This window comes from Ambystoma mexicanum, chromosome 12 (assembly GCF_040938575.1).
Source record: "Ambystoma mexicanum isolate Mex_15411 chromosome 12, UKY_AmexF1_1, whole genome shotgun sequence".
NCBI classification, from domain to species: Eukaryota; Metazoa; Chordata; class Amphibia; order Caudata; family Ambystomatidae; genus Ambystoma; species Ambystoma mexicanum.
In genome coordinates, this window is record NC_090936.1 from 376,228,044 (window position 1) to 376,253,811 (window position 25,768).

At 44.8% G+C, this 25,768-nt stretch overlaps 1 protein-coding gene across 3 annotated transcripts in view; it reads right to left on the reverse strand.

The window, feature by feature from the left end:
- Nucleotides 1-25,768, reverse strand: part of CCDC91 (coiled-coil domain containing 91) — a 735,207-nt gene that overhangs the window by 404,732 nt on the left and 304,707 nt on the right. For all 3 annotated transcript variants that reach the window (XR_011281774.1, XM_069628511.1, XM_069628510.1), the window contains exon 9: nt 20,635-20,801. Coding sequence is in view for 2 of the 3 variants with exons in the window: in XM_069628511.1 (XP_069484612.1) it covers nt 20,635-20,801 (167 nt within the window). In the remaining variant the exon portion in view is untranslated. The remainder of the gene's footprint in view (nt 1-20,634; nt 20,802-25,768) is intronic.

The following is a 25,768-nucleotide window of genomic DNA, read 5'->3' on the forward strand; positions in this document are numbered from 1 at the left end:
CGTGGGGCATAAGATGGTACTTTGAACCTGGCTGATTTCGAAGAGCATATAAGGCTAGGGGAAGGCAACATAGTCATCCCTTTTTTAGTGTTAATTTGATATTGGCCATCCTCTCTTTGAGGAGGCCGTTGAGTCGCTCACATATCCCATTTGCTTGTGGATAAGCAGAAGAAACCCTATGCTTTATGCTCAGTAGAAGACCTATTTGTTCAAATAGCTCATTGACAAAATGTGGTCCATTATCGGACCTTAGTATTTCGCACACACCCCATTTTGGAAATACTTTGCCCACTCGAAACTTTGCTGCGCAAGTGGCATCAGGGTGTGCACAAGGACTGGCTTTGATCCACCTAGAGAAGGGACGCACCACCACTAATATATACCTGTATCCATTACATGTCTGCAGCATATCAACGTAATTGATATGCAAATGTAGAAATTGACCATTTGGTCGAGGTATTACTCCTCTAATTGTTCCCAGCAGTAAACCTCTGACACACTATGCAATTCACAATGAACTGTGTAACGTGTTCCAATAGATTGGGAACAAACCAGTCTTCTGCAATTGTGGCAGCAAGACTTGCTCTGGTTATATGTGCAGGGTAATACATTTGCTTGAGTGCGACTTTCAATAATGCCACTGGCATCACTGGTTTTCCAGTGCTTTCCTGTCTGGAGAGTGCTTCCGTGGGGGATAATGAACACCCCCTTCCGTTTCCATAGCTCTTGCTCTTCTTGTGGGTCTCTACCCTGAATCTCTGTTAGTTGCGTAATTGACAGTATATCAAACCCCTCTCGTTCTAGCATGCTTCTATTCAATACTGTTTTAGTATCAAAACTCAAAATTTGTGAACAAGCAACACTTTTAGCTTCTACATCTGCGGCTTCATTTCCACGAGAGATAAAGTCTGTTTGTTTAGTATATGCTCCGCATTTTTTGACCGCTATGGCTACTATGAGTTGTAGTGCCTTAATGAGACTGTCCAATAAAGACTCATGTTGTACTGGAGTGCCATCTGCACAGAGATAACGCCTCCTTTTCCAGCGTGACAGCCCTGCGTATATGGTCGGCGTCACATAGGCAGAGTCACTGTACAAAGTCACTTCCTGCCCTTTATGTTTTGAGCGCAACAATAAGCACTACAAATTCTGCTGCTTGTGCTGATAAGTGAGACGGCAGTCTTGCATTCAACATTTAATCTGTGTCTTACAACTGCAGAGCCTGAATGCCTCTCCCCACTAGTTTGATCAATTTTCAAAGAACCATCAATAAAGAGAATCTCCCCTCCCACTATAGCATTTTCTTTCACACAGGGTATATCATCATAGAATTCAGCATCATTTGAGCAGTCATGCACACGATCACCTTCTTCTACAAGTTCAGCTACAAACATGGCTGGGTTCACTATTTTACACCTCACTACCTTAATAGCTGGGTTAGAAATCATTAGTGTAAGTAGGCCGACCTCTTTGTGACGGCAATGTACCCTTGGCTTTCACTAAAATGGAAAATAAGGCGTGCTTCAAGTAGTGTCATGGAACAGCCCATAGTAATACTTGTGGATTTCTCAATTGCCAATGCGGCAGCAGCCAAAGATTGTTCACATGAAAAATGTCCTCTCATAACTGATCTAGAATCCCACTGTAATATGCCAAGAGTTTATACCCCAATGTTGTTCTTTGTGTGAGTACTGCTGTCATTGCTAACCCATTGCTGTGTGAAAACAAATAGAATTCCTCGCTATAGTTGGGAATCCCTAAAACTGGAGCTGTGCAGATTGCTCTTTTTAATTCCTCAAATCCTTCCTCCATTTCCTCAGTCCATTCCATCTTTTCCTTACCAACTTTTCCCTTCTTACGTGCTTACAAAAGCGGCTTGGTAGTTGTGCTAATTAACAATGGGGGTCCTGGGAGTGCTTCTGCCAGACATTAGTCCTGGTTATGAGAGACTTACCCAGAGTCTTTAGCTCACTGTCTTTCACAGAGGAGAAACATCCTAAACGTGTCAGTCTTTGTCCAGCACCGAAATGCTAGGCAATTCTCCTCTGAACAAGAGTACCAACAGCAACTCTAGACACGTGTTTCGGTCTGGTTGGACCTCATCAGTAGGGTGGAGCTGTGCCTCTCAAAGAATAGTGAGTAAGGGGTCCACGTCTGGATTCCCCTAATAACTTAGGGTGAGACCCAAAGTTACCTAAATATGCAAATGTGTTAATTTGCATATTTAAGTAACTTTGGGTGCTGCTGCCAGTGTATGGAACTCCCTTAATGGCAGCTCATTAACTTCTTGCTGTGCCGCTCGATGGTGTTGTGCCTCAGGCTGTTCCCGGGTAACAGCTGTGGACAGATTAGAAGTGTAGGTCAGTTGCCTGAGCACATATGCCACCGCCAGGTCTGGTCGCCAGCCCCAGTAGTCTGGCACATGGCTCCCCCACTCAGCCTGTGTCCCGCCGACTCCGATGTTCAGTTCTCCTCTAATGGCGCTCTCCGTTATCTCATCACGCCAAGTGGTGGTGCTGCGCCTGTAGTTGTGTGCAGCTGCGACTACTGCACGGGTGACTCTGTAAAGCAGTGTGCTGCAGCTCCTGGCTCGCCAAGTCCCCTCTGCTCTTCTGCAGGCCATGGTATCAGAGACTCATGGCAGCCATCTTGGAGCCAAGTGACAGACGGAGCGCGCCTTTTCTCTGCCGCCAGTATTTTCAAGGATCGAGGCTTTTCCGCACAGTTATACCATGGTGGAAGGTGTCCTCCGGTTCCTGAAGCTTTTGCCCATTTGAATCTCTTTAAGAAGTTAACAGATTCGGCTTGAAAACAGGATAATGACAGGATTGCTCTAAACCACTTTCAGCCATCCAATTCTGGATGAGTGAAAAAAGAGAGTTAAAGGGCCTCATTACAAGTCCGGTAGTAACCGTGCCGGAAAAACTGGCAGGTTACCGCTGGACTTGTATTACCATTCCGCCTCCGTGATTCTCGGAATTACCGGGGCATGACGACCCTGGTGACCCAGGAATTTCGGAGGCGGAATTGTCCCCATTCCCATGGGGCCCCATAGGAATCCATGGAGATGGGGACCATGGAAACACCGGCTCCGTCTATGACGGAGCCGGTGTTTCCATCTCCGCTTGCAGGCAGGTGGTGTTAAACCCGCCAGGTCAGACCTGGCGGGAGTGACACCTCCCGCCTGCAGGACTCTCAATCAGCCGGTCCGGAAAGAATGGTGGTGGTGGATTTACCACCACCGTTCTTTCTGCACAGACAGGGTCGTAATGAGGCCCAATGACTTTAGTGTTTCCGATTTAGTCACTAGTCAAAGGTATAAGACACTGAATATCACCAATTGGTATAAAGCACCTCATTAGCATCCATCAGATCGAAAAGTGGCAGGGTGAAGACATTGAATAATGTGGATTACTAGCAGGATCCCTGAGGGACCCCGCAAGCCACCAAAAATATCATCGGCCCTGAAGTCCTCAGAGAACACCCTAGCTGAGCGGTCGGATAGAAATTACTTGATCCAGCCAGCCGCCGCAGGCGAAAAAGAGGCTGAAAGTAGCAGCCTAGATATCAGCAGGGAATGATCAACTAATCAAGCAGCATCATAAGTGCAGTGCCACCTCTCAAAAACCTGAAGCATATCCACCTTCAAATCCAACAGAGCCGATTCAGTACTATGAGCACTGTGAAAACCAGACTGTCACCGGCCCAGGATCTTGTACCTAGACAGAAAGTCCCGTATTTGAATATAGGCCACCATACCCAACATTTTCAGCAGAAAGGGTGTCTTGCTAATAGGCCTATAATTGAAAGGGATATTTGGATCAAGTGTTGCCTTTTTAAGTAAGGGTGATATCCATGCCTGCTTAATACATGGTGGAACAAAGCCTTCCCTAAAGGTGGCCTTAATGTATTTAACAATCAATGGAATAAGTTGTGAAGCACAGTCCTCGACACTCATAGCAGGACAGACATCCCCCTTACAATAATTGGGTTTAAACGGTTGCAAGATGACTAGAACCTCAGATTCTGTTACCATCCTAAACTGGATTTTGTAGTTCTACTCTGCTAAAATGTTGCCATTTTTACTATATGGCTGTGAGATTTGGGGGCACAACTATTTGAATGTTCTCAAAAAATGTGAAACGTCTCTGATTAGGAAAATATTCAGAATGCCCAGGAATCTCACAATTGAGTACATCTATCTAGAATTCGAAATCAAAGGGGTTGTCATAGAATGTGTGTGGAGAATGGTTATGTGTCTGGAAAATGTGATGTTGATAGATAACGATAGTTATTTATAACACGCTTAATACCGAGAGGTTTCTAAGCTCGGACCCGGGGATCGAACCTGTGTTGCTCCGTGTCGTCTTTCTTTCCAAGGCGAGTACGTTGCCCCTGTGCTATCCTCCCAAGACTCGCAGAAAGCATATTTAAAAATCGAGCAAACAGCACAGGAAATGGTCAACTGGCTATGACAGATCGCCAATAAGTGTAACTCAAAACAGTTCAAATCCTGGCTAAAAAAAGAAAATGCAAGTGTATAGTCAAGAATGGCATTTGGTCCAACTAGTGACTAAGAATATTACCGGGCGATACTGTCAATACTGGCTGACAAGGACCTCTATGCCCATATCCCAACGCACACGAATTTAAAAATTATTTATTAATGTAATGCTTGTGAAACCTTGGAAGTTGTAGGAGCAAGGCAGGGGAGATTACGAACAGAAAGATTGTGTTGCCTATGTGGGTGCAATGTGGTGGAGACGCTAGAACATCTGGTTATTTTTTTTTTATTATTATTTTTTTTTATTTTCATTTAGTTTGAACAAACTTTTGAAAAATAACTTTTTGCTTAAAAAGATAGAAAAAAGAAGAGAGAAATACACATACTAAAAAAGGAAAGAAACAAAGCTTATTGACTTTACTTGCAGTGTCTCTTTAACCTTATTTTGGTCTTAGTCCTTATACATTGTCACTGGGTTGCAACTATTTTTCTTAATTCCTCTGTATGTTGTTGCTTATGATTTCATTGTGCGAGTTTTCTCCCTTGATTTGTTGCTGGATCGGGCTCGTCTTTGGAAATGATGGGTCTCATTTCTAATTGATTCTGTAATATATCTAAGAATCTTGTAAGCGCAATCAGCACTGAGTTGCTTTCGGTCAGGTGTAATAGCCTCCACCACTCCTCAGTGTTCAGCGTCTGATAGTTTTCCATCACCTTCCCTAAACAGTTTTCACGTTGCATATTCAATTCGGAACACTTTAGGATAAGATGTTTTAGGTTTTCGTCTTCTTTCGCACAAAATCTACACAGTACATTTCCCTTTGGGATTGAGCACCTGGTCCTCAAAATTTCTTTTGTTTCTATGATGTTCAGGCGAAACTTCAAGTAGAGTCTTCGCACATGTTTGCATGGTGATAAAACCAGATATTTCTGGAGTGTGTTCCGTTTTTTTGCTTCTTTAGGCTGATTTCGCATGGATTTTTGTGATGCTCTTTTCTCACCAATTTTAATCCAGTCGAGATCTAGCAGTTTTTTTTTACAGAATCCGGATTAGACCAGAGTGTTGTTTCATCCGTGCCCAATTGGTTAAGGATCTCTCTACACTGTTTCCAATCTCTTAGGGCTGATTTTTTTCCCATTTCATTCCCCATCAGGATTTTGAACGTTGGCAAGTTTGCCTCGTCATGAGTTTTCCTGAAGAGCAGTAGTTTATTCCATATGATCCTTGCATTCAGGGTGGACATCCCTACTTCATATAGGACACAAGATGTCAGCGTACTTTGAGGTATCTGGAGGATTTTTTTCCCAAAAAATCCTTCGCATCTGGCCCATATCTTGTGGTCGCAGCCAAACATGTTCTCTGCCCCGTAGGCTAGAATCGGTGTCACTTTATTATAATAACATTTCTTCACTGGATCGCACGTGAATTTCCCAAATTTCTTTTGCATTACGATTCCTTGTGAGGTAAGTTGCCTACAGCTATTTAAGATTTTTTCCATCATCGGTTCGTCGTTTACGCTGGAGTTGATTAGTGTGCCTAAATATCTTGTATAATGTACTTTCTCCAGTTTTGTCTTTCCCACGAACCAACTTGTACTGTACTTCAATGGCTTCCTTCCTCTTCTATTTTCTAGGACTAGGATTTCCGATTTAGCTATGTTTATCTCTAGTCCAAGATCTTCTGTATAGGTCTTTAATGCTGTTAATTGCACTGCAAACCGATTGGTGTACGATCTAAGATCACCATATCATCGGCATATAGGATGTGATGTAACTGGAATCCATTAATGCTTGGTGGGAATGAGATCACGGTTGCCAGGGCTTTTTCCACTTCTGAGATGTAGAAGTTGAACAGGGTCGCCCCTAATGGGCAACCCTGTTTTACACCTCTCTCTGTGGGAATTGGTTTAGATACATTTCCTTTGCTATCTAACCGTACTTGAGTGTAGGTGTCGGAATAAAGTTCCTTGATGGCAGCAATTAGACTTTCGTGGCAACCTCTTTCTTTTAATTTGTACCACAAGATTTCTCCGTTTACTCCATCAAACACATTTGCCATGTCAGTAAATGCTAGGTAGATTTTCTGACCTGCACGGATGGCATCGATTTTCAATAGGTTTAGTATTAGGAGGTTCGTGCTGCATCCCACTCCTTTAACAAACCCGGACTGGCGCTCATATATTTTTTCTTGGTTGATCCAGGTTGTTAGTTGGTCAAGGAGTTGGGTTGCAAACACTTTTCCTACAACGTCAAGGAGGGCTATGGGCCGATAATTTGCCGGGTCAGAGCGCAGACCTTTTTTGAATATCGGCACAATGATCCCTGATTGCCAGGTTGCGGGAATCCTTCCTTCTTTTATTATTGCCTGGAATAAGATGTCACAAAATTTGGACCATTCTTCAATATTTTCTTTTAAGTCGGCATTGGAAAGTCCGTCTGGTCTGCCGCTCTAGATGCGCTACTCTTTTTAATTGTAGATCGAATGTCCGCTTTGTCTATTTCAATATCCCATGGTACTTTTGTTTGGCACTCAGTTTTACATGTGCTTTCTCTTCTTTTGAATAGGTTTTTATAATGGCGTTCGCAGTCATTTTCTGTTACCATATTCGTTATCATGGCTTTTTCTGAGTTGGTTGATTCATTTATTAGGGCCCAGAAGCCTCGGGAGTTCCTTTGATTCAGTGCCTTCAGCATTATTCCGGCATCTCTTTGCTCCATCTTTGCTCTGCGTTGTTTACACCAGTTGTTCTATTGGTTCTTCGCTCATTTTGTTGAGCCTTGAATCAATTCTCCTTTTGTCGCAAGAATTTCTCTTAAGGTTTTCCTTAGTTCTCTCTTCTTTCTCGCTACTTCTGGGTCGTACGCGTGCTTTCGATAGTTTTGAGTCCTTTTACAGAACTTATTTGCGGTTTTGTAGATTTCTAGCATCTGCTGATATTCGATTCCGACAGTTGAACTTTTTTCCTGGCGTCTTTGCAGTTGGTCAGATATCTCCTTGATGTCCATTTTTTTTTAGCCTTAATCTGTTTCGCTCTGGTCCCACTGAGATGTCACAACACCACTGTTCCCTTTTCTTAACTTTGACCCATTTCCATTCTGTCGATATGATGTTATGGTCACTGATTGTCTTTGGTGACTCTAAAGGAGACTATTTCGTGTAATATGTTCTCAGAGACAAAGATATAATCTAATATAGATCTCTGGTTTCCTCTTTCCCATGTCGGCTTTGCCGGAATGTCTCCTCTTGTTGCTCCATTGAGCATTGAGAGATTTCTGAGTGACATTTCTTCTAACCAACAATCATTTTTGTATCTTTCACTGTCAGTCTTTGTTGTTCTCTGTTGGTCCAATTCAATTAGCTTCATATTGAAGTCTCCACACAACAAAATTCCTGCCTTTGAATCAGTTGTCAGAATGGAATCAATGGCTTCAATTATGTCATCCTCAAGCTTCTGGTTTGAATTTGGTGTTGAGTTCCAATAAATATTTAGTTTGTGCACTAGGCGGGAGTGCTTCTCTTTCAGCTCCACTTGCTCTAGACAGACTTCCTGAAGAAAAGGTGACCAGATACGGGCCGATTTGATTCTTAGACAGCTTGTTCTTTTAATTAGAGTCAATTGACCTGACATTGGCCGCCCTTTTTTTGTTTTATAGCTGGATTTATTGCTACTTCGAATCCATCCACACATGGCATGGTGGTGATCCATGTCTCTTGTAAACATATCAAGTCTGCCTTTTCTAAGATTGCAGGAGGGGAACTTGGGAGATGTGAAAATCCTCTAGTATTCCACGAGGCTGTCACTAGCTTCGTTATCTCCTCGTAGCATTAGCTCTTCTTTACAGTGTTTAACGATTTTGCTTGCCAGGACCAGTTTTTCGTTTCTCCTTCTCCATTGTTCCGTTCTATATCGATGCTTCTCTCCTCGTTTGATTTGTCACGATTTTCTATTGTTATTTTGATTTTCTTCTTTCTTATCTCGTCAGGTAAGCATGATTTTTCTGCATCGCTATCTTCGTAGGTTAGCTTGGCGTTATTATCGCACTCCTGAGTTGCTCTGTTTTCTATTGTTTTATTTGACTGAGACTCTTTCTCCTTTATTTTCGGTGCTTTTACATCTTTTGTTTTTTGATAATCCTTGTCCCCTAGTGTGTTGTCAACTTCATACACTTGATATCCCGCTTCCAGAAGTTGCCTTTCGCTCATCATGAGTAGTTCTGCGTCTTTTTTATCGTCGATGTGTAACAGCACAAATTTCTGGTTCATATCAGGGATGATTTCTACACGATTGATCCGTGGACTCTTTATTGCTCTTAACACTGGTATTTTTTGGAATATCTGTAGAATAGTGTATCGGTTCAGAGGAGTATCACTTTTTTTACAGACCATCTTTTCGACTAATATTCTGTATTGATGGTTCATTGCTTTCTCATCGACGTTCGTGGTATTTTTTCGTGGCTTAGCTAGCTCTTCAACGCTTTCCTTGTTCGCCAGTTCAGCTCTTGCTGGTTTCTTCATTTTCTCTTTATGGGATTTTAGTTCCGTTTTGTTGTTCTCTCGCTCATCTGTTGATGTGTCTTGTGTTTCTTCCTTTTTCGTAAAGATGATTTTTGGGTTCAGCATACTCTTTCACCTTTTCTCTTCCAAAGTGAGGAAGATTGAAGGATCTTCAGCCTTTTTCTCAGCTTTCTTTTTTGTAGCCAAGGCTTTTTTAGGAGTTTCTGGCCAAGAAATCACTCTTTTGCTTGTCATTTCTGCCTCTCTCTCATTCTCGCACTCTTGGGCATGCGGTTTTGGTATAGTTACCTCAGACTCGCGGACTCCTTGCCCATTGGCTTTGTTTGCCACTTTGGCGTTCTCTCCTGTGTTCTCTTCTTTATTTGCATCTCCATCGGATATGCCGTAAGTTGAAATATTCAGCAATTCCTCATCGTCACTATCGGAAGCTAGCTCGGCTAGGCTTTCCATCTGGGAGTGGACGTCCTCGTTCCGAATTTCTGATTGGGCCTTTCCATCCACAGGTACTATACATCTGCTTATTAATTGCGAAAGTTTAAGTAAGATCCGTACAACGTTCTTAAAATCATATGATAATGCAGTGGATAGTAGGGAAATGTCTGAAATATGGCCAGATTTTATGAAAGGTGATATCAATTTTATGTATCATATTGTGAATTTTATTTGAAAATATTGATTTTTTTTAAACAACTTTATTTATTACTCTAAGGCATACACAAACAATGCAGTGTTACATTATTCACTGATAGAGCCTTATTGACTGGTAAGATATTGCGCATCACCTGCATTCTTGCTCTTCAGGGTGAAATTTGTCCGAGTGTTTTCTGGTTTACCCCTCCCTTCCCTCACTCCTCCCCCCACTAAACCCTCTATTTCTCCAACATTCAAACACAAACTTGGGATGTAGAGCTCTACCTGAGTACAGTTTTCGTAGGCATTTGAGTCTTGGTTGTTACAAAGTAGTGGTTCATATAACATGCATATTTCTGAGGAGCCGTGGCTTGAAATAATGGGCTTCTCTGTCCTTCACTAGGTCATGGAATGGTGGCCATATAGTTAGGAACCTTAGGTATTTTCCGGAGTTCAGGGCGCATATCTTCTCCATGGCCATTATATTGCAGATCTTGACCCACCACCAGGCAGTTTGTGGTCCTGTTTCGTTCTTCTAGTTCTGTGCTAGGGACATTCTTGCTGCCGATAGTAGGTGAGTGATTAAGGAGGCTCTGGGCCCTGACATTGCGTATATCCCTTCTATGGGCACTCCCAGCAGTATAGTTTTTGGGGGCAGTTCCACCCCTGTAATGTCTCTGATATGGCCTAGTATTTCATTCCAAAAAGTGTTCACTTTGGGGCACGTCCACCACATGTGGATTAGGTCGCCTCTCTCTCTGCATTTCCTCCAACAATTGGGTGAGTAGGACTTGTTGATTTTGTGTATCCGGTAGGGGGTCAAGTACCACCTGAAGCATAATTTATAAGCCGATTCTTTAATTGTGGTGCATCTGGAGGTACCATGTGCTCTTGTCCAGATTTGGTTCCATTCTTGCTCGGTTATGGGTTTGTCTAAGTCTTTGTTCTAGCTTTCTCTATATGGGAGCATGTCTTCCGCTTGTGCATTGGAGAGTAATCTGTAAAGTCTGGTCACTCCCTTTGACGTTTGGACTTCCTGTAGGGTCAGTTCTAGGCCTGATGGTGTTCTTGTGCCCGCCAGCTTCACTGCTGGGTGAGTTATCCAATGCCTAATCTGTGTGTATCTGTATCGTTCTTTTTCTTCTAGGCCGAATTTCTGCTGGCATTCTGTGAATAGCAGTGGGGTGCCATTGTTGTTAAAGTCTTGCAGGTCAGTTTATCTGCGCCTGCACATCCCTCCCAGAACTTCTTTTGTAGGCCCGGTGAGAACTCCGGATTATGCATTAGTGAGATTCCCTTCTTTTTCCCGGCTTTGTCCCAGTTGAGAAGGGACCATCTGGTTGCTTCCAGTAGTGAGTCCCCTTTCTCTCGGTCCCCAGTTTTCAGGTTTATCATAGCTTTTAAGGGGGGGGTTGACGTGGCCGCTTGCTCGATTTGACACCAGCCTTTGTGATTTTCTGGGTTTGCCCACCTTAACATAGTGGCTAGCTGAGCTGCAAGTATATATCTGTTCACGTCCGGTACTCCTAGGCCTCCAAGAAGTGGTGGGCGCAACATAATGCGTTTCTGGATCCTTGCTTTCTTCCCTTGCCAAATGTACTTAAGTATCGCGTTTTGTAGTTCTTTGATCTTGGGCGGGGTAATAGACAACGGAATGGCTCCCACCACGTAGAGGAGTCGGGGGAATGATAGTCATTTTTACTGCCGTGATTCGGGCGAACCACGACAATTCCTCATTTTCCCATCTGTGCATATCCTCCTGCAACTGTTTCCATAGGGGGTTTATATTAATTTTGTGTAATTTGATTGGATCGCACATTAGGCGGTTCCCCAGATATTCCAGTGAGTCCTTCACCCATGGCACAGGATAGTTCTTCTCCAGCTTCTTAATCACTTCCTTTTTCTCCGTGATATTCATTGCTTTGGATTTTGTGAAGTTAATGGCAAATCCGGAGGCATCGGTATTTCCGGGTCTTTCATGAAGAGCATGACGTCATCGGCATATAGTGCGATTTTATGGGTCGTCTGTCTGAATTTTGATCTCCTGATTTCTGCATCTTGTCTAAAGCGCCTGGCACATGGCTCCATTGCCATCGCGAATATCAGTAGGGAGAGTGGGCATCCTTGTCGGGTACCTCTGCGGACTTTAACATACTCCGTGCTTTGGCCATTGATCGTGAAGCTGGTGGACGGTATTTGGTACTTTGTTAGTACCATTTTTGTTCACAGCCATAGCCCTCGAACGCCATTTCCAGATAATGCCAGTCCATGCTGTCGAATGCTCGTCTTGCGTCCACGGCGGCCACCGCAATCGCTTGTTGTGTCCGTCTCCCCGCATCTATTATATCTATTGCTCTTCTTACATTGTCCTGAGTGTGTCGGCCTGTGATAAACCCTGCTTGGTCGTCGTGGATTATGCCCGGGAGGACCTTCATCAGTCTTGTTGCCAGGATTTTTGTGTATAACTTCGCGCCTGTGTTTAATAATGCGATAGGCCGATAGCTGGAGCACTCATGGGGGGATTTCCCTGGTTTTAGAGGAAGTATGGTCGTGGACCGTCCCATGTCTGGTGTCACTTGCACCTCTTCTCTGACTGTATTGAAGAGCCTAGTCAGTGGGCCTAAAAGTTGCGTACGGAAAGCTTTATAGTAGCCGTTGCTGAATCCGTCTGGGCCAGGAGCTTTCCTCGTCAGTAGTGCTGAGATTGCATCGCTGATCTCTTGTGCTGTGATCAGACTTCCTAGGTTCAGCCTTTCTTGTTCCGCGATCTGTGGCAGGGGAGTTGAGTGGATATATGAAAGTTGTTGCTCCCGATCCAGGTTCTCTCTGCCTAGGAGGGCTTTGTGTAATTCTAACATTATTTCCAATTTCATTTGTTCCGCTGTGTGTGGGTTGCCATGCTTGTCGTGTAGTTGCGTGTTGTAGTTTCGAGCCTTATGTTTTCTTAGTTTAGCAGCAAGGAATCTATTTGCCTTGCCCCGTGTGTGTAATAGGACTGCTTTGCGTTTAAAAGTGACTAGGCCACTCGTTCTGCCATAGGGTTCTCAAGTTGAGCTCAGATCTTCCTGAGTTCACACAGGGACTTCCTTGTTTGCTGGGCCTTATACTGGGCTTTGGCTTTTTTCACCTCTTTTTCTAGTTGTGTTACGAGGGCTCTGTTCCTGTAATATGTTGCTGCTTGTGATATGAATTCCCCTCTAATCACTGCCTTCCCTGCATCCCATATTCCCCCCAGCTCACTTCCCCGTTATCATTTTTTTAAAATAGTTATTAATGGAGCTTTCCATATGGGCTCTTAACGCTATATCTTTCAGGAGGAGTTAATTTAGTTTCCTGGAAGGCTTCTGCTTCCGCGCTCCTGCACCCCAGTCCACCCCCACCATAACTGGGGCGTGGTCCGAACAGTATTCCACCCCTATTTCTACCTTCGTTATCTGGGGGATTAGCGTTGCCGATACCAGGATCATATCTATTCTGGAATAGCCCAGGTGAACTGCCGAGTAATGGGTATACTCTCTGATTCCTTCGTGGAAGAAACGCCAAGTCTCTATGACCCCCCAGCTCTCTAAAGAGCCACCCTAGTGCCTGCCGATTCTTTTGGTCCGCTGCTGCGGGGGGAGAGTTCTATCTAGCGTTGGGTCCATGACACAGTTAAAGTCCCCGCCTATTATCAATTGGCCCTCACACCAGCTGCCTGGTTGGTTTAGCAGGTCCGAGAGGAATACATCCTGCCATTCGTTGGGGGTATAGATGGCCAGGATTGTGTACATGCAGCCCTTTATTGTCCCTTTGACCCCAAGGTATCTACCTCTGCAGTCCCTGCAGAGTTGTCGTTTATTAAATTCTAGGTCTCGCCCGATCAGGATAGCTACTCCCCTCTTTTTTCCCCCGCTAGAGGCATAATATTGTTGAGGGAAGGCTCTATGGGCCATCCTCTTCTCATCTTTCGGGAGGAGGTGGGTCTCCTGTAGGATCCCGACTGATGCCTTCATAGCTCTTAACCTCTCCATTATAGCTCTACGCTTTGTCAGGGAGTTCAGCCCCTGTGCATTCAGGGAGATTACGTGAGACTCCGCCATCTTTTATCTGTGAAGGGTTGTCCCCCCATGTGGTCCGCGCTTGGGTTACCTTGCTGTCCCCTTCATCTACTTTGTGCCGTTTTCTTCTACTCTGGTTCTTTCGGTAGTAGTTTGTTCTGCCTTTCGTGACTCTACTCCCTCTGTCCCCTTCCCTCCTTCCCTCCCGACCCCCCCATTGCGGCCCCTGTGACTGGGATTTCTCAGGATCCACCCTTCCGGTAGATTAGGGCTTAGGGTCACTGTATAGGGCATTGCTTCCGAGAAGTCTCCGAGAGCCTTGACTCGGTTTGGTTTCCAAGATTCGGTACCTCCCTGCTCTGCCTTTGCAGGCCTGTAGATGTGCGTGTATTCTTTTAGGGTGTTGTTGGAGGTTTCTTCAGCAGGAGTCTCGTGTGTGTCCTGGGCGATCAACATGGGGCTTCCTGTCGTGGTGAAGTATTAGCTGGTCTCCTAAGGTGTGGGTCTCTCCTGGGTCTACTCCTCCGTGTTGTGGACTCCTCCCATGGGTTGACCTTGGTGGGCTGTTTGCTATGGACCCGGCCATTTTCTTCTCGATTTTGATTCTCCTCCACTCCCATCAGCGTGAGGCCCTCGTCACACATGCTGATTTTCCTCTGTCGCCCATCCCAACTAAATGTAAGGCCGAAGGGGTACAACCAGCCGTAGGGGATTTGTTTGTCCTGCAGAATTCTCGTCACTGGGCACATTAAGCGTCGTTTGTGTAGGGTAGAGAGCGCTAGGTCCTGGAACAGCTGGATCGGGTTCCTGTTAATTGCCAGATCGGTGGAAGATCTGGCTGCTCTTAGGATCTTTTCCTTCGTGGCATAGGATGTTAGCGCCACCAACACATCTCTGGGGCGAGCTCCAGGTTCTGTTCTTCTGGGCCCGACGCGGTGGACCCTGTGAAATCCTATTGTCTCCGGCCCAGTGTCTAGTAACATATTGCTGAAGGTTTGTTGTAGCGTATCGCGTAGATCCAGGTCTGGGACCGACTCACATAGTCCCATTCGAATGTTGGATCGACGTGACCTATTTTCAAGATCCTCTGCTTGGAGTTCAAGGTTATTCGTAGCTTGTGTTAATTGGTCCAGCAGCTGGCTGGCTTCTTTGGATTCTTCCGATAAGTTGGAGAGGCCACCTTCCATTGTGTCCACTCTCTCTCCCAGCTCATTGATCTCTTTCCGCACTTCTTGCAGTAAGTTTTTTAAGTCGTCCCGTAGCTGACCAATTTGAGTCTGGAATGCCTGGGTCCTTCTTGCCTCCATGCCTCTCAGACATGTCAGCAGGTCCTCCCTGTCTGGGTCCGTTATGCTTGGGGTTGTATCTGGAATTGTCTCTGTCGAGTATTGTGGTGGCAGTGGTGTGCTTGTGTCTTGCTGTTGTTGCTGACTCCAACACCTGCTCAGTTGATTTTCTTGGTTTTTGGGGGACCCTTTCACTTTTAGAGGTGCGCTTTTCGTCCTGGCGCCAGGCATCTAGCTTGATCGCTGGTTTCTTTCCTATTTTATGTTCTCCGCCAGGTCTGTGCTGGCGCTGTGACAACCGGAGTGGGTATTGGCAGGTTGTAGGACCCAGGGTCGTCTGCTCGCCCTCAGGGATCTGGTTGTTCTCTCCCGCTGGCGGGACTGTGGGGGGCGGGAGCGGTCGCCCTGCTAGTCTGTGTTCAGTTGTGGCCCCCTCCCACCGTTATTTTGAGTTTACTGACTTATTGTATTGCTGCTTGGAGATTGTCCCCTGTCCCCTTGGGGTCCGACTGGCTCTGAGGGAGTGTCTGCTGAGCCTTTGACGCACTCCTGTTAACCTTCCCCTGGCCAGATCCCGCTGACTAATTGGTGTTGGCATTTCCATCACTGGTGCGTATCACTTCTTCTGGTGGGCTTCCACTCCTCTATAGTTCGGGGTCTCAAGTGGGGGGGTATTTTATGTGCTCACATGTACTTTCTCATCCTTTACTTCTGTTATATAGTGTGGTTCTTTCCTCCTTTCCTACCGTGCTTGTTCTGCTTTCCCACTTATCCCCTGCCTGGGATACGTTGCTTTGGTTGGTATTTTTCCCCTACGCGGGGGGCAGTGTATTAAGGTGTGGGCGTCCGGAGTGGGGTCTCACTGGCCAGCCCAGGGTGTTTTCCCCACTGTGGGGTGGGCTGTTATCTTGATTCCCAACGGTTTGCTGCCTAGATAGAGTTGGTAATGGAGTCTTTGAAGGCACTATTCCGCATTGCTGCTGCACTGGCTGCGGGCCTGTAATTATTTGTTTTCCAGCCTTGATTGCCTCGATTGGGGGTTCGTATTGCAAGGAATGGAAGAGAATCAGTGCTGTCTGGGCGAGTAAGCTCGTGTCAATGCAGCTGTGTCCTTTTTAACAACGTTAGTGGAGAGGCATAAAGTCAGTTGTTAACTTCTTACTTGAATAAGAATTTAGTAGATTTCGGAGCTCTGCTCTGCTGGAGAGGTCCGTAGCCCGTGCAAGTGATCTGCTTTCCCTTCACCGCGGGGTATGCCCGTTATCCGCCATCTTGAGGCTGCCGCCTTGGGGTCGGATGCCTTTCTCTGAGACCCATCCTCCTGGTAGTATGCTGCGGTGGGGCTTTCGTCTGTGCCTTCTACTGCCTGTTCCCTTCGCGTTTGTCAAATATTCATGATCTTTAAAGGTTTGTTATAATTTAGGAATTTTAGAATAAGTTTTATAGATGTTTGCCAGATTTTATATTTTGAATGAGGTTGCCTCTTACAGTCAATGATCTACTAAATCTGCATTGCAATTAGAACACATAGAAACATGTTGACTAATCCTGTCTGATTTTAAAATGGAAATGTATAATATTGATGTGTATGTATGTAATTTTATGTTGTATATACAAAGCCGCTGGCTATAAGTATATTACCAATAAATAAATAAAATATTTGGTAGCGACCCCTTACACATAATAGTTTTCCCCCCAATATTATCCTGAATATTCTTAATTTTGCCCAACATTGCACTCTGGATGGAAGTATACCATCCTTTGTCTTTAATGACAGACGAGGTAACTGGACAAGGATCTTCAAGCTCCCTCCTTTCAAGCAGAGTTATATTTGTTCCTGTATCCACTGAGTTGGTTTTAGTCAATAACAAAAGATTTACGTTTAGCTATTTTGAATTCCTGAATCTCAGGCGAAAACCAAACTTTAACGCTCTTGGTCCTAACAGACTGAGTTTTTACTGGAGCTACTACATTATTTGCACCAAGCAATCTTCTCATAAGCCTCAGCAAGAGACTCTCAGAACTCAAGGAGGCAATATTTGGTTGCAACCCCTTGCACACTTTTTCTCCCAATATCCTGAAATTTGTGCCCCATTGCACCCTGGATGAAGTACAACATCCTACACTCTTGCCACACTCCATGGGCCTCCTCCCCTCACCCTCCTGTGAGGAAAAAAAACCTTGGTGTCATCTTCGACTCACATCACAGACCTTGCCAAGAAGGCCCACTTTCAGCTGCACCTCCTCAGAGGCAATCTCCCTTTCCTCACTTTCCCAAGAAACTCAATGTCTCCAGAGCTCTGGTCTTCTCCAGGCTGTACTACTGCAATAGCCTCTTCCTCAAGCTGCCCAACTCCTCCCTTCACCCCCTTCAACTAATCCTGAATAGGACTGCAAGACTTATCCTTGGCCTCAAGCCCAGGCACTGCATCTTTCCAGCCCTAATATTTCTACACTGGCTCCTGAGTGCTGCGATGATCAAGTTCAAAACCCTCTGCATCATCCACAAGTTTCTCTGGGGCCTGAGAGCCTGTTAAATCCAACTCTCTCTCTCTCTCTCTCTCTCTCTCTGCAAATACCTCCCTACTAGAGCCCTTTGGTCTTCTAGCTCCAACTCTCTGCAGATCAGTCGCTTTAACAAGCAGAGAGTGGGGGGTGGATCTCTCTCCTCCACAGCTGCTCCCTCCGGAATGGCCTCCTTGCACCTCTCAGACTTGATCCGAATCTCCTTAAGCTCCGGAAGCTTCTTAAGGCTCTCCCTTCTTTCTTCCTCCTACCCTCTCCCCCTACCCTGCTAATGTCCCCCTCTGCCTCTTGACTGGCTGCCTGGTTCCTTCAGATTCTTACAATGCACCAGGACCTCCTTGACCAGTCTACCCCAGTGCTTTGTCTGCCCTGATGCCCCCCCACTCCCATCCTGCACTTGACCTTCTGGGCCCCCTACCCCTGCACTAGCCTGGCTGGGCCTGCACCTCTTGAGCCATTCCAGCCCCGCTCCTTGCACTTATCTCGTGGACCCCCTTTCCCCTGCACTCTTTGCTTTCCTTCGCTCTGTCCACCTAGCCTTTCCTGGCGCTTGACCCACGGGCCCTCCCCCCCCCCCCTCCAGCACTTACACAATCTGAATGTCACAAGGCCTAGTAAGAACGCTTTTTGTCTTGTCATCCCTGCCCCCCTCTCCCCTTTGCCTTGTTGAGCCTTGAAATACTTTGTGTACAGGCATATTCAAAATAACCAATAAATTCAAGCTCCCTAAGAATTTTAAAGAGCTAGTTAGTATTAGAGCCAGCACTTTCAATCCTCTGATCATATGTCTGTTTTTTAGCTAATACAGTAATGGCAGTTTTATTAACCTTGGCTGTAAGGTTATATTTGTTCCTGTTTTCTACTCATCTGGTTTTAGTCAGTAACACAAAATATTTACACTTGGATATTTTCAAATCCTGAATCTCCGGTGAAAACCAAACCTTCACGTTTTTGGTCCTAACAGACCAGGTTTTTACTGGTGCCACTACTTTCGTTGCATCAAACAATATCTTCTCATAAGCCTCAGCAAGATCAGATGCAGACACACAGGTGTCCAACCTCTTCAAAATGGTTTCCAAATGGGGTGCTAATACTTCTGCAGAGGTACCACTAAGTTTCTGGAAGTCATACAAATAATTTCAGATTTAAAATTCATACACTGTGAAGCATGAACAATATTAAAAAAAGACCATGGGCCTCATTACATGGATGGCGCTAAGGGATTACCAGCACCGGTAAGGGCACCAGTGCCGGTAATCCCTTAGCGCCATACTACGAGGTCCCTCAGTGGGTCCCGTCCTTAACGTGTGGCCAGACCACACGTTAAGGAAGGGACCCACTGAGGGACTTCAGGGCAAATAACCGTTATATCCTATGGGAGCTCAAATGGGAATGGGGAAGGGCCTTGGTGAATGGGGAATTACTGCCCCGCCAACCTTGGAATGGGGCAGTAATTCCCCCCATTCACCAAGGCGGAATCGGTAAAATACCGGCGGCAACCATGGCGCTAATAGCGCCATGGTTACCGCCGTCCGTGTAATGAGGCCCCATGACTTCATGTAATAACAAGGCGGCCTCATATATCAAAGCCACTCCTCCACCCCAACCTGATAGTCTATCAGCTCTAAAAATCTTAAAGCGGGATGGAATAGCAAGAGCAAGTGCAGGCTGCCTCATGCAGCCAGGTTTCTGTCACAGCAAATCCATCAATATGCTTATCCACAATGTAATCAGTCACCTCTGTTGCATGTTTAATCAAAGAGCGAGTTTAAGCATTTAAGCATCTTGCTGGGAGTCAAACTATCATAAGATGAAACTTGGACATCCGCAGGAATAACCAGGTTAATATCAAAAGCACATTCGCAGTTCACACCTTCAATTCCTAGAGCAGAAAACAAGACTATACCCCAAACACTGTCATGATTTGTAGTACAACTGTCTGCCATAGAGCCCGTGGATAGATTTCCTGAATTCACAAGGGGAACCAGAAGGAGCCCAGTATTATTGTTCTGCACTGGATTACCTATACAAAGGACTCTGCACTTTGGGATTATTGTAGCATCCTATGAAACATTAGCGGCTGAATAGTGGTGGAGGATGTTATGTAGTGGAGATAATACAGTGTTGGTTTTAACCACAATTAGATTTTTGAAGGCTATATTCTCATGACGCCTATCGACTGAACAAGGAGAAATTCTTGACTTTTAACACATGATAATGGGAATGACTGTGGCAATATGCCCCAAGATGGCGGGCCAATACCGCCCAAGGTACTGCCACTGGGGCCCATAGTTACAGGCCTGAGCGTAGTGGTGGCCTTAAAGAAGGCCCCGTGGGCATTACCGTGGGCGGTTTTGGCCCGCCGTCTAGGGGCTTATTGCCATTACTATTGTGGGGTCTGCAGGCTTGGGAAAGTTTTCCTGAGTTTGCAGCCCTGGAACACTAATGGCTGATAGAATCTTTTAAAGTGCCAGTTCTTTTGCCGTTTGAAAAGATTTCGTCTCAGTACGCATTAGTTCTAGGAACACTAGAACCTGCGTACTGCTTCATTAGTACGAAGAAACAGGGTGCCATTTTGGGCCAACTTGCTCCGTACTAATGAATGGGAGGAAACGGGCCACCTTGGAGAAGGGACTACGTGTGGTCCCTTCTCCCTTTCCATGGTCGCCTGAAAAAAAAATAAGAAAAACTGTACCCGGCACGCGATGTACGTGTGTTCACAGGATTACACTGTGCTATGGCTCTGAAACGAGAAAATCCGCGTTAAGTGTATCCCGTGCAATGTCGCCGCCGGGTCCTAATTGGTTTTAACATTGCAATGAGGTTTTATATTTTACTGAAATGCATATGAATGTGGTATATCTCTAGTTCCTGACATTTCTTTTTTTGTGTGTTATGTATTTTGTATAGCGAAAGGTTTTTAATAAGCCAAACACTAAGGAAAAGAAAAAGGTAATCCCATATGTCCTCTCTGAATATAAAGTACAACATGACCATGCCACGATCAACCAATTTATTTTCAGAAATTCCTAAAAGTTTGCATTCAAGCATATGTATTCATCCAATTGTCTATTGTAACATGTAGCAATTGCATTCCCTCTTTGTTTTTTGTGGCAATAAAAATAATAACTATACCTTGCCTGTGCCACTCGCACCTTCTCCTCTTCCAGTCTTGCTTGAATTTCTGCCTGTAAAGCCATTTCTATATGCTGTGTCAGTGCTTCCAGCTCCAAGATCTTCTTTCTTTGCTGTTCAGCGACTTCCTCCTTCTTTGTCATCTCCGACTGCATGCTGATCTGGGCCTGGATATGGTTGATTAGATGAAATTATACTCATCAACTCTGCTGGGTGAGTATCAATGTATTTGGGAGAACCCCTTGCGGGCGCCTTTATCACATTGTACCAGCTACACAAAATTACATTAAAAGTGACCTTCCCCACCTCCCTTTTAAGGTTATGACATTGTAACAAGGGTCATCACATGGACAGGGTCCCAAATGAAGGGCCAGAGTGAGGCTTTTTTTTTTACAATATTAATGTTCAGTTCAAAATGAATGTTACCGACAAAGTGCATCTTAAAACAAAAAGCAAATCAAGAAAAAACAAAAAGGGTAGTGCATCGAAATAACCAACTAAAAATGTAAGTTAAGCAATACATTGTACCCTTCTGATCTAGAAGCTTCTCTTTTGAACTCAATGTTAAGATGGGTTTTCTGACCAAGCCTTTTAGAAGGGTTCTGAGGGGTCACCCAAGTTGATGATCAGGGTGACGTTTTGGTCTAGCCAAACTATCAAGGTAGTGTAGCAGAGTGGTAAGGCAAGACTTAAGGCGCTATGGAGGCAATATAATGGTACAATAAGCCACACACAGAACACCCACATGAATCAAATTGGACTGAAGTGTATACACACTCTATATATATATTAGGCCTTTAAAACACTCTAGACATGTTACATCAAAAAGAAGTAACTATCCATAAAACAATCCTATAGACAGACAGACAGACACACAAAGACACACACACAGACACACACACAGACACACAAAAATCTTACTAGAGACCACTCACGCTTTACTACTTTCAGTCAAATACTTTAGCAATGAAAAACAGTAGGCTGTAGCAGGGACGTCATTTCACCAAAATGCCTGGGGTAGTGGAAGTGACGTCACACAACCCTTGACCTCTGATGACATCACAGGATGTGATGTCATTTGGCCCAACCCGCAGTGATATCACGGAAAGCGATGGAATGCAACCTCTCACCCCATGATAAAACAGGAAGTGGCATCACATAGCATTGTTCCTAAGTACAATATGAAAAATATGGTTACGATATCACTATAATGTGATATACATTTCATATAAGAATGGATCACCGTATGTATTGTTAAGATCAGTGTGTATAGGCCAAATTACTGTGAATGCAAGCAAATGTCCATGGCCAAATGATAATGATGTGTTATTATATAGCACTTACGCTTAAGTGCTTTATCCAGAATAAATATACATACAATATCACCCACCCTGTGTTGCTACTCATTTATCGACCTCAGAAGGATGAAAGGTTGAGTTGAGGAGTTTTAGAACAGACTAATTCAGTGACTCACCCCCTGAAGGGTGCCTGAAAGAAACCTTTAATGAGTCTAGCAATTCTTGTATAGAATTCCAGAAAGACACATCATTTGGTATTCGTATTCTTTCTTATTTAGGGTCACTGCTTGTGGAACCCCTGCTCATTTTATTTTAAGAGGCCTGAACAAGAAAGCCCGCCATTCCACAAGCAAAGAGCCAAATGGCGCTGGCCACAGCCCAGGAGCTTCCATTTATAAAATATAAATGAAAAAAAACACACTTCTTTTGTTTACTTTCTTTTTAGGGGTAGCAAGGGAGGCCTAAGGGGTCGCAATTGCGACCCCTGCCAATCCCTAAATGACGTCCCTGGGCTGTAGGTAGTATAGTGAGATGAAACACAATGTAAATCAATTAAAACATGCCTGCCTTATAAATATAAGGCCCCTACAACTTAACAAATTCTTCCCTGCTAGGTAAGTAGGCCTAGTGACTCAGACAAGTACTAGTTGAATGGAGTTGGAAGTCTTTCATCGTGCTGAACAACTATTGTCCAAGTCTACGGGTAGGTAAATGTCCCAGAAACAAAGCACTGAAGATGAATATGAGGTAAAACAAGTAGGTTAGGGGTACTCTCCCAATTCCAACAAACCAGGGGATACCTAGGAAGGGACCCTTGGCCAGAACCCCACAGATTATGACCAAATAAGGGAGGGTCAGGGAGTGCACTTCACACCCATAAAATCCCTATGGCAGGTGAGTGAGTGGAAACAGGTATGCAAGCTTCTGCAACCTTACCCAGATTCACCGAGGCACCACCCTGTAGGGCCCTCAAAATCATTGGACCACTTAATACAGTTTGTGGTCTGGTTGCAGGAGTCCAGGGGCACACGTGACAGGTCGTTTTCGGCTTTGGAATTAGGTCTCGTAGACGAAAGTTCTGCGCTTAGACAAGATGGTTCCTGATGTCCTGTAGCGGGAAGGCCCAGGCTCCTCAGAAAAATAACCACCACAGGCCCCATGATGACAGGAGACCCCTCTCACTCCAGGACATGACATACAGGAAGCAGTCAGATCATTTCTGAAGGATTCTGATGGCAGGATCTTCATGTGGGGGCACAGACAGGTTGGTACCTCCAGCCCAAGGGTTGATGCACCAACAAGGTTATTCTGGAGATCAATGAAGAGAGGTAAGACTTCACTGGGACTTAGCTGCTGGAATTGCTGGTTGTCCTCCATAGCAATTCCAGCAGCCAAGCCCTGAGGGAAATTTGCTGCGGAATACATACTCTTTTGTGCATAACAATATTAAATGCTAAATTTGTTTTTCTACCATTGCTGTGGTTTGTTCTCTACATAATCTTTTGTGAACGGACTTAGTCAAAGCAAAATATTTAACAGCAGTGTTTTCTTTGGAAATCCTCCAGTTTCTTGGTTCCTACAGAGAGAGACAGTTCAGTTTTGGGTTCTAAGATGGCTGCTATCCAGTTGCAATTGTAGAGCTTCGTTTCGGGTACGCTGATCATATTGCAAAGGGGAACATTTCTTTCCTTGCCAAGAGGAAGCATGAACATTGAGGATGAATGCTGTTCATCCTGCCCATGCAGTAGACTTAGATAATGATCAAAGCCCTTCATTCACTGATGTTACCCTACACTTGTCTTGCTTCCAGTGACCCACTTGTGGTTTTACTCCCTAAATGCCACATTTAGCTGGGTCCCTGGTGGTGCCATTCCAGGTCCTTGTCCTGACAGGTGTCCTCCCTCTCAACATGGTGCTGTGTCTGGTGCATTTATCATTTGTTTCCATAACCTTGTAACTCTTCCCCTGGGTTGTTACCTGATAATTTACTCTGGGTGATCAGTCAGAAATATATCTGTCCTGGCAGACATCAATGGTTGTCTGAGGGTCATCAGGAATGTGGGCAGTAAAAAAAGACTAAGCATTGTGTGTGTGTTTGTTTGTACTGTGTAATGTCCACTGGTAAGTCAATGCATGTATGCGGGTTTGGAAGTGGCAGTGTTTGGCCCTTGTTTAAGGGAAGGTTGGTGGATTTTATACAAATATCTCAAGGAGTACCACCTTAGGGGTTGTTGGTGGCAGTGATGGTGAAGCAGGAGAGAGCAATGAGGTTAACCCATGTCTGCATTGTGCCCAAGGATATCTTTCAACCCTTTTGTCTGGCTGCCTAATGGTGCAGCAATTGGTATACCTAAGAGGCAACCCTCAACTCTACGATAATGGTTGTCCTGTCACTTGAATATCCAGTTTGCAGGCAGCTCTCACTCCTGGGAGAAGAGGTGTTCTGTCACCTATGGGTTAACTTTAATCGTAGCTCTCAGTTCTTGGGTCGTTGGTGTCCTATTACCAATGGCTGCATTTAAATGGCAGTTCACATCCCTGGGAGAATTGATGCCTTGCCACCTGTGCATGCTCAACAATGGGACTCTCTAGCTGTGACAGAAGAGGTGAATTTGATTGCATTTCAATGGTAGCCTTTCGCCCTTAAAGAATGGGTGTCTGGCCACCTGTGGAGGCACTAGAGACAGTTTCCAGTCCTGTCTGAAGGAGACCTCTGCCACCCGTGGGTGCACTGAAGTGTCAGTTCATAACATGCAGTGACATCCTTTGTTGAAATGGTGTGTGGCGGGTCAGAAGAAGGATGCAAACACTCAGAAGACATTTTCACCATATCTATATTAAAGAATAAGTCCTATATTTCCCTATCGATATGTGGTGTTAACTACCAACTTTACTAACTACATGCTCCTCAGTCGTCATTGAATGTCCAAGTCTGCTGTCCAAAACGATTCCTAACTGACCTTACCACTCGTTAAATCAATTAAGGATAGGAGAAGGACTCCCTTCTCCTGATGGTTGTGCTTTTGCACTGGTCTTCCCTCCTTTTATAGTTCTTGTTAATGTGCAATTTTTAAAAAGTCTCTCATCATTCTTTGCATCTGTTCCTGTAACTTATGGGACTGGTAGTATTCTCTCTGCTTTTCTTTTCCTTGCCCTTGTCTGAACCCTTCGTTTGGTTTTGGAGAGTTCTGAATATTCTTGTCTAGTGCCTTCTCCTCTTGGCCTTTGCCTTTCCAAATAATTCTGGTTCTCCTTTTCCTGGTATGGGCTTTCTTTTACAATGTTTATCATAGGGACCTCTCTGGTCTTTATTTCACAGTTATCTCTCATGTTCCAGTCTTTGTTTCTTGGATAATGGGCTATTTTCCCCTCTTTCCAATGTAGTCATACTCCAATTCCATTTCTTTCATTCTTTGCGGTTTCTATGCTTCTCTATCGCATTGATACAGTTCAAGTTCCTCAACTTAGTTTTCATGCTTTCTTCATTTGCACTGGGACAATTTTTTCTGATTCTAGAACAAGTCTTTTTTGGCTTCCCGGTATTCCATTCGCCCTGTTGCCTTCAGTATTGCAGGGAACCGTCTCTGGTGCCCATAGATACTGGGGACTTTCACCTTCCTTCCGTTTGGGTCTCGATTCGCTTTCTGTGCCGTTCTTGCGAGTTCTCTGCTCTGCTTCTCGATACCGCTATGGGTAACCGGTCCGTTCATTGCTTCCTCCGTGGGGTAGTGTCAGTGCCGTTGATCGGGCAGCCTGCCCACCACAATTGCTTTGTGGTGACACCACCACTGAGCTTTCTGCTCCAGCCGTCTCAGCTACTGGCTTTGCATACACTC